General features: G+C 38.8%; 1 protein-coding gene across 1 annotated transcript in view; it reads right to left on the bottom strand.

The window, feature by feature from the left end:
- Positions 1-7,756: 7,756 nt before the first annotated feature.
- setd3 (SET domain containing 3, actin histidine methyltransferase) overlaps positions 7,757-9,906 on the bottom strand; it is a 34,229-nt gene continuing 32,079 nt past the window's right edge. Inside the window, exon 13 of the mRNA XM_088924651.1 lies at positions 7,757-9,906. This exon is cut by the window's right edge and continues 85 nt beyond it. Coding sequence (XP_088780777.1) covers positions 9,593-9,906 — 314 coding nt within the window. The 3' untranslated portion in view covers positions 7,757-9,592.

A 9,906-nucleotide genomic window follows, 5' to 3' on the forward strand; every position in this document is an offset into this window, starting at 1 on the left:
AATTCCTTTCTGGGTTTAAAAAACCTGACTCCAGTCCCCAAATCCCCATATAATCTCTGTTCTAGGAGATGCTCCATGCTAGACCATTTAAAAGGGGGAAATGGGAAATAGGATATGCTCATTTTCTATAAAAACACTTAAATATTTTCTTTGGAAAGTTTAGCCAAGAAACAAATCTGACTAACAAAGGCGATTTGATCTGGCCTCATCTGCAGAAGAAGATCTGTGATGCATTAAAATAAAAAAAAACATACATTGTAAATTTTATGTAGCCATTGTAAGTATATTCCAATGCGTTGGTACATTATTTTTTCAGTCATAGGAATACATTATAAAATGCTCTATGTTGTAAAATATTAGGTATACACTGAACCTTGGGGCTCCTGAGGGGCCCAACCAAGAAAAGTGCTTGCTCTAAAAGTAATGACAGTCTTGAACTCAGAGTCATGTAAATGGGGCTGGGATCAGTCAGTGTGGACTCTCCAGGCTTCCTACAAAGCAGTGACTCCTGCAACTTCCTGGCCACCTGTAGACTCCCATTGATGTTAGAGAGAGAATGGCCTAACACACTCTGACAATGGGTGGCTGAGCCTTGTGTGCACAATCTGAACAATCTTCTTAAACAAAAGGGTTTGTCCTTTGAGGCTGAATAACACACAGTGTTGAGAACCGTGTTCTTCCAGGTTACAGCCTAGAGAGTCCTGGGAATTAGTTTGACAGGATGATTTCACAAATACTGGGAGAGAATGGGACATCTCATGAGTCAGGATCCTATCCAGGGGCTAGCCAGGCTAGTTGTGCCTAATCCTCTATATATTTCTTTGAATTTATGAAGACAGAGTTGTCTCCCAGAGAATTGTAATGGATTAGAATCATTTTACATTTCCTCCACGCACTGCTGGCTGTGCCCAGTCAGTGGATCAGTCTCTGCTTGTGTGGATTGTCATCTAGAAAGGCCCACAAACACGTTCCACTAATCCCAGTTCTCGGGACTCCCTTTATATGGATTCTGGAGCAGAAATAGCTGCAGTCCTGTGGACCAAGATTTCCGATCTTATCTATAGATGGTAGCATCTCGCCAATAAGCAGAAGGCAAAGTGCAGCACTGAGCATTGATAGTCTAAATCATACCGTATGTTGCTAGTGGAGCTTGGCTCCAGAAAAGGCAGGTGCTTTGCTGGACTTCTGTCTTATTTTCTCCTTTCCCATCCTCTCCATTTTTGTCTCGTTCTCTCTTATATTATGCTACACGCAGTATATACTTGTTTAGATGCACTTTCTAAACACCACTTACTGTAGCAGCAAGGCCTAGAGGACAGGAGCAGGAATGAGACAAGGGCTGTTACTCCTCACTGCACAGACACCCAGCTGGCTTAGAGCCACCAGCAAAGCCCTGATAATCTCCTGGACCACTACCATGCGTTCTAAAAAAGACATAAGACAGTGCTCCTACAATGTTTTTCAAATATTGATCCTGAGAAAATCATTATTTTTATATAAAGGAAGAGATTATATTTCTATTATTAAAAAAACTCCAAGATGGTAAAACACTGGAAAAGTCCTCACTTCTGTATAACTACCCTCCCGCCACAATTCTATTACCGGAAGCCTGCATCTGATACAATGAAGTAGTTTCTAGGGATTTTGAAGCAACAAAGTATATAACATGCCATAAATAAAAGATGGCAGACAATTTTAAGAGCATTAGAAGTTTGAGCTCCTTGAGGCAAGTCCACCGGGGAGTTTGAGGACAGTAATTATTTATATAAATGAAATGTCATATTAGTTTGTGTTATTCCAATTAGATTTCAGCTTTATTAATTTTAGACTTTGATATTTTTTTCCATTGAAAAAAAGTTTTTCTTTAATCCTTTATTTTTTGTTTCTGTATATATGTAATATAAAAACGTCAGTTATAAGCAGCTTACAATAGTATCAAAGGCCTTTATTTCTATCTATCATCTTTCATTTTCAGCACTGTACCAATTTTAAAACAGAAGGGATGCATTTATATTGACGCACATTGTCATGGTCAAGCTATTGGCCTTTCGTTCACATGGAGCTGCTTACCTATTCAGCACAATGTGCTGCAGCCCTTGAGCAGACACTCCTGAACCCATGAGCCTCCATTGCAAAAACGTGTTTCCCATCATGCAAGACAATGCTGGGGAGCAGATGTCACACTGTCCTTAAAACAGCCTCAAGCATGTTGTTGCTGTCCTCCAGCAAGACAAGAAAACCTGTTTCCTGTCAATTTAATGTTGACAAAGTGGGAATCAAATGAAAATGGTCAATGAAAATATAAATGAAAACAGTTACACTGATTTTCCATATGATCCCAGGTCACTTTGAAGGAAGATGACGGGGACACTATATTGTAAAAAGGCGCCGTCCTTCAGATGAGACGTAAAACTGAGGTCCTGACTCTGTGGTCATTAAAAATCACAGGGCGTTTCTGGAAAAGAGTAGGGGTGTTACCCCGGCGTCCTGACCAAATTTCCCATTGGCCCTTAATGGCCAATCATGGCCTCCTAATAATCCCCATCTCTAAACTGGCTTCTTCACTCTGCTCTCCTCCCCACTGAGAGCTGGTGTGTGGGGAGAGTACTGGCGCACTATGGCTGCCATCACATTATCCAGGTGGGGCTGCACATTGGTGGTGGAGGGGAGTCCCCATTATCTGTAACGTGCTTTGAGTGGAGTGTCCAGAAAAACGCTATATAAGTGTAACCAATTATTATTATATGGGTTTGGGGTGCTGTTTTATAACTGGAATTGCATCCTGCTTCAGTCCTGCAGGATGGAGTCTCTCCAGGATGGACTTCTATTGGCCCTCCAATTTCATTCCATCATCTGTCAACGATGGAGTCCAGACAGAATTGAGCCTTTGGGTTATGAAGGAACTAAGTTTTCCAAGCTTATTCACAACAAATCAACCCAGGATTACATGTGGAAAAAAAGAAACCGATTTTTGCAAGAGATACAGTGGATGAAGGGAAAACAAAGACCAACCTGAAAATTTCATTTTTGTTTGCTGCTCCTGCAGAAAAACAACTACAGTACAGGATGTGTGGGAATGGACATACATGGTAAAACATGTCCATTGTCTTGCAGCTACTGGAGGTCCACTCAAGGCCACGGCCTCTGTCAGGGAACAGAACTACAGCTCTGTTGCCCTGGTCCAGCATCAACATCACACAAGCTCACAGGCCACTCATTTCATTGTTGTTATTTTCATTTGTGGTTTCTTTCAAAAGAGGGATTTCCCATCGTGGACATTGTAATTTAAAAGTACCTAGACTCCCAGTAGTCTATTTAAAGGCTTGTTAGGTAACATTAGCGAACATCTCTTTATGTTATTTTTATACCATTGTGTTGAATAATGTTAACTGAATGTACTTAGTCTCATTAATGCAAGATTCCACTGGCTAAACACCCCATGGATTTGACCACTGATTTACACTGATAGGCAATAATGAAGTAAACTGTACTTGTTACAGAAGAGAAATTCTCACCTCGCATTACGGTTTCCATTTCAGACAGCAGATACAGCAGCAATTAAAAAATCGAGTTTAGAGGTGTGCTCTAATAAAATGAAAATGGACCTGATAAAACCGGAAAAAAAGATTTCTCCTTTAGATTGAAAACTCCTTTATGCATTAGAGCATGCTTCTCTTCACAGCATGCTTATTTTTCTTCGCTGGCTTCTCTAGGCTTAATAGCAAATGAGCTCAGCCTTTTCTCCCTTACTTTCCCTTTCTCCGTAGGAGGCAAGGAGGGGTTAAAAAATCCCTTGCTTGCCCCTGACTTTGCCTCTTTTTCTGTCTCCCTGAATCCATTTGCAAATGATCTCGCTTGTCTGCATATTGTCACTTGCAGCCTGCCCGCACATTCATCAACTGTCCGCCATCTCCTGCCTGCTTTCTGTGCCCTCCACTCTTAATTGTTCCCACTCTGACCTGGGAGAATAGAGAATGATGTGCCTTTCTCTTAGCACACATGAGTGCTGGAGGAGCAGGAGAGGAGAATTACGAACTCTGTGGGGATGGCCGTGGCAGAGCGGTCACCCGGCAGCAGCTTCTTCTCTCAGTTTTCTGGAACAAATTGAGCCCATTAATGGGGGGATTACAAAATTGCTGCAGATTTTCACACAAACCAGCAAGCAAAGCTGTTGGCTCACACCTTGGAATACAGAACCACAAGCTCAAATCTCTGCAGCAAGGGACTCGCCTGTTTTCTATTTAATGCATCGCTCTTTGTTTGGAGGGGGGTACTTAGCTGGTGCTTGTATCGGCGTGTGTTTGGTGAACACAAACAGAGCAGACAATAATGAAGATCTTCGCAATCTATTAATGGCTTTTCTGCAGTCAATGGACTTTCTTTTTAAATATACGTTTCTCAAAACCATGCTGAATCTGTTTTTTTTTATTTCTAACCAAACAATGAACTGGAAGAAGGATATGTAAACATTTTCATGATTGTGAAATGTAGAAAACATCAAATTTAATGACTAAAGAATGCTCCGTATGACTTCCACTATTTTCTTTGCTAGTCAAATGCAAAATGTCAGTTCCAATACCCGTTCTGAAGGTGTAGCATGTGAATTTCATGAGCCTTTACTCTGTTAATTCTGTTGCTCTTGGCCAGATGCAATCAAAACACTGTGGGGCTTTAAACAAAGTTAAGCCCATGGATTTAACTGCACAGTGGTCTCCACCGGACTTCTAACAACCTGCAGGTGGTTTCTCCAAGAACTTTCAGCACTTAGCAGGCTCCTGGAATTGTACAGAAATCTCAGCTTTTTTTCTCGCGCTTTCAAAAACATTTTTAAAAAAGTTGAGGAAATCAGCCCCCTCAATTTCACATTGTTCCAGCATATTTTTCTTTCAGCTTATTTGAAGATCCCTGTAGAAGCAAACAACCCTCCAGCTAGCTGGCCAGGCAGTTTGTTAAACCAAAAGCTAGATGAGCTATCCTCTAGGACCACAGGCATCTGATTCCCTGTGAATAAGCTGCTTTCAGTATTCATCTCAACATGGTGGACAGCACTTTTAACAATCCTTAACTACCACTGTAATAACAGATATACTGTACACGTATCTCTTTCAGACACCCTCTGCATTGGTCAATAACATTCTATTTATCAGTTTCAGGATTTTAAAAATCTTTCCCCTCATGATTTGGTGATTAGAAAATGCTTCTCATCCCTGATTTCCCAACTCCTTCTGTTCAATAATACATGGCCATTTCCATTACAGGTTGAGATAAAGCATTTGAGGTAAGATGCCGTCATGTTAAGGCGGTGTCTGTGGAATTGCTTTAACATCCTTTTTTATAACATGGAAAAGGTTTTAAAACTTAAGTATGACCTCTCTGAAGATCTTAGTTGACATAACTGACAAATGCCAATTTAGATTAAAAAAGGTGCTGACACATATCTGTGCATCTGGAATAAGCCACAACTCTATAGGTACTGTACATCTGGAGAATGAAAAGAAAATCATTAAGAAACTGGTAATTTTTACGCATTGTCTCAAATATCCAAACAACATAAAAAGAAAATGATTACACTTTAACTTGAAAAGTTGAATAGACAGGATTCTTCTGCAAGTTTGGATTCTGAACTGCTTTAGGCACTTCCAACTAAATGCACTGTACAAAGTGAAATTAATACTGCTAGAAATGTACTTTATTAAATATTTTGTACTACCAAACCTCACTGTTTTATGAAACTTATGCTTCTTTATGGCCTATAATAGGTTAATGATGAGCCAAGAACTTCTGCAACAAGTCTTTTTACGAGGATAAGAGAAACTGTTATCCATTCTTATATACTCATATATTACAACTTTACCAGCCATACGTCTACTCTGCTTTGCTATAAAATAATTCTTTACCCAACACTTGGGCTGCAGACTGCTGCTAGATTTCCTGCTCTCACAGGTGCACATAATTGAAACACCTGTGTGAAGACATCCAGCGCTCTGTCATGAGCTCACACTTGGCATGATGGTAAAAACAAATGGTTCAGTTAATGAATGGACTTGAGTGATCTATGTCCGAACATGCTGATCCATCTTGAGTAAATGTTGCCATTTTGCCATGCTAAAAGTGGTGTTGTGGAAAAAAAGTGGTGGAAGATGTCCCTCCAAATCCCCAAATAATCCTCTTCCTCCTCTATCCCATCACGTCTGAAAAATATTTTTTTCCAGATTGCATTTAGTCTCATAATATCTGGAGATCTATCACCAGAATATCAACATAGGGCATCACCACATACAGAAAAGAGTTAACTGAGAAACTCACAATGCACTGTCTCAATAAGCGTCTCTATAAAACCCCTGGACTGGCCTTCACCGAGTCATTGCAGAGCCCAGAATGCAAATGAAACTGCTTGAATGTACCAACTTCACTCGGTACCGGTCCGATTTTAGCTCGAGACTGCTCTGGTCGTATATCTACCCATCTATCCATTTGCATTCCTCATGAGCAGCCACACATGATGAGGACCGCAGTAAGCTGAAGCATATCAAGGAAGCACAGGGCTTGAGGCACGAGCACAGCCCAGGTGGTCCATCGTAGGATACACACACACACGTGCGCACTCCCACGCAGGGAAAACGCAACCTCACCAGGAAGACAGTGTCCAGCACAAACCCACACCAACAGCGAGAACATGCAAACCCCCAGAAACTCCAGAAAGAAGCCCTGGTTCGACTTCAGGTCCCAAAAGCTGTGAGGTAGTAGTGCAAGCCATCATGCTGCTGCATCACCCTTTTATATTCAGGAGATGCAAAAAAAAAAAAAATACGACCTAGAACGCAATGTTCTGCAGAAGCCACACAGGAGATCAAACGTGGAAACCCGCATGCTAGGTTTTATTAACATAAGGTTAACATTTGACCTCTAAGAGAACACAATAAAAACTGGCTTATCCAAAGTGCATTTTAGGTTTTATTATTTTACTTTAAAATGCTTTGCAAAACAGCTTCATATAATATACAGAACTTGAGAAATTGCAGTGCATACCCATGTTTAATACTCCTGCAACAGAAAATCTGTTATCAATTAGTGAGAGCATCTGTATTTTACTTTCACACTTCAACTTCCACAAAATAGAAGCTGAGAAAATACTGAGCAAACCTCCTTTTTATCCATTATTCCAAAAGAAAAAAAACTTTTTTGCTTTAAGACAAGACACAAGATAATATTGGTAAATATGTGCATAACAACGGGATTTCTACTTAACTTTATCCAGTACTGTTGTATATTAATAGAGCCTTTGTGCATTATTCATGGATGAGATTACTTTTGTGCAAGTGTCCCAGACTTACAACAAGCACATGCACTTGCTTTCAAGCATGACACGCATAATACTAACAATTCTGGACATATACAGCAGTGCAATAGTTTACTATTGCCCACAGTATTGCCCATTATAATAATAAATTCAAGAATTAAGGGGTTTTATCTTGGAATGAATGAATAATGCATGTAAAATTTCAAAATTTAATTGCGCTGAATTAAATGATTCAAGATAATGTTTCTTTTATAAATTTGTAATGGTGCTTAGGGTTGAAGAAAAAAGTGAAATATAACTTACCTGAAAAATAAAAATAAAACCAGTAAAAAAAAAGATACTGTATATCTGAAACCACAATCAAAGGCCTGTAGTTAAATCACTGTTCAAATGAGAAAAGCAAGCCAATGCATTAATCTGCTACAACACACAACATACAGAAAACACAAAGCAGGATTCAGGTGAAAATGTCAGCTATGTTTAATCTCCTAGTTTAACCAAGGAGCATAAATTACCACACAGTTAAGACAGCTTTTAACAGGACTGTTCATTTCTATACAAACTCAAGTTCTCTTTTAAAAACCAATTTATGTGAAACACAATCTGTACCAACTCCAAAACTGTCTTGTTAATGAAGAACAACATTGTATTGTATACTGATAAAGATGTGTAATCTCAGTAACTACACATTTATATACAGAGCAGCAATTACATCAAGATTGTTACAAGGCAAGAGCATCTGTACATCATTAAAACGGACTATAGCATAAAAGAAAGTTGCTTATCATCTTACTCCAAATGAAACAATTACAAAAAACTACAGTGCAGGATAGAAATAAAAGGAATTGTACAGGAAAAGTACAGTAGAGAATTTGTAAACTGACTTGCTTGTTAATTTACAATTTTTCCTCACTGAATAAAACAAGATGCAAAGGTCTGATCATAAAGTATATTAAACACAAAGAGTCTCTTTAACCTAATACTGATATCATCTGTGTTCATGGTTCATATGTTTGACATGATGTGAAACATATCACAAAGAAAATATTTAATGCACTGAAACCAAAGCAGTCACTCCTGTAGAAAGTATAAATGAAACTTGTAAGCTATGAACTGGATAGGTCTAGAATACTTTCTGAAGCCAGAGCCATTTCTAAGGCCAGTTTGTATAACTCAGTTTAATACTTCCAATGACACTATGCTGTATACCAGCACTTAGTTAACTTACTGTACAAACATCCCATACTAAAACTGGACAGCCATTTGTAACATGTTCAAATGCAGTATATTGAATAAGTATATTTTAAAACCTCTTATATACTAATAGGCATTTTTTTGAATAAATCTTTTGTAAACATTTTCTAATGTGGGTTTTCGAACGTTTTTGATTTTTTTCACTCCTCTGGTCAACTTTCAGTTTTTAAATGTTCTTGTAGTCAACATTCCAGAAATGAGGGCTCTTAACATTCATACAAACTATGATTCCCCAGCTCATACATATTTATGAAACCATTTATTGACAGGTGAATGTTTCATATAATTTAAAGAAAACGCTTAGACATGTTAACTCTCCAAATCCAAATCTCACCTCCCATTACAAGTACTGTAACTGAGGTGAAAGAACAGTTCCCCCAACAAAAATATATTTTGAAAGATTATCCACTGAAAACACAACAAATACTCAACCCTGCATAAAAGGTACATAAATGATTAATGTCAATGGATGCTGGTTATTTTTACAGGAACATTCATTCCTAGTTTTTGTTTTACATTAAAAACCTGAAGCTGTGGCGTGTGCGCTGTACATATCACCCCCGCTAGATATACTTCATATTTCAGAAGTAAACATTTTCTCATTTTGCAAGAACTGAGCTTTATTCTTTACACATATAAAAGGTACATTCAAAGGATAAAGTTAAACCTAGAAGGAGTTGACAAGTAGCCTTCATGTACTTTTTTCTTTAAAATATAAAGTCTTAAAATAAGCTGAAAAAAAATATTAATAAAGCACAATATAGGCAAAAAAGAAATAAAACCAACAATACTTTAAAAATGACCAACTTTAATGTGTCTCTTTTTGTTTTGTTAAAGATTTACAAGCAGCACTAACTCTTGAACGCGTCTCTGGTGCAAACACTGATCTAAGCCACATGGGACAAATATAGTCTTCACGCAAAGGTTTGCCATTTCAATTATATATATATATATTTTATTGTCACTAGATGAACAAAACTAGGACTGCCGTTCTGCTTCAGAGACATCTTTGCCATTCTCTTTGGCATCTCCAGTCTTTCAGGCACTTCCTTCTCCATATGGGGTTTCTCCGTTTTCTGTCTCGGTGCCACTGAGCTGCTTACTGTCTCCATTCACTAAAACGTCACCACCTGCATTCTCATCAGAGAGCGCCTCATTCATCTTCAGCTCCTCCTCACCTGCTTCATCTGCCTCTTCTAACTTCCTGAGAATGATGGGCAGCTTGGAGTCGGAAACCGAGTTCTCCAGCAAAGAGATGTTGCTCTCTTCATACTTGGGAAGGGGGGCTCCTTCTTCCAGCTGCTTCTGAAAGTGCTCCCTTTTGCTTTTGCCGCTGGCCATGGCCTTTTCCA

The sequence above is a fragment of the Atractosteus spatula genome, chromosome 9 (genome assembly GCF_055471065.1).
Source record: "Atractosteus spatula isolate fAtrSpa1 chromosome 9, fAtrSpa1.hap1, whole genome shotgun sequence".
NCBI classification, from domain to species: Eukaryota; Metazoa; Chordata; class Actinopteri; order Semionotiformes; family Lepisosteidae; genus Atractosteus; species Atractosteus spatula.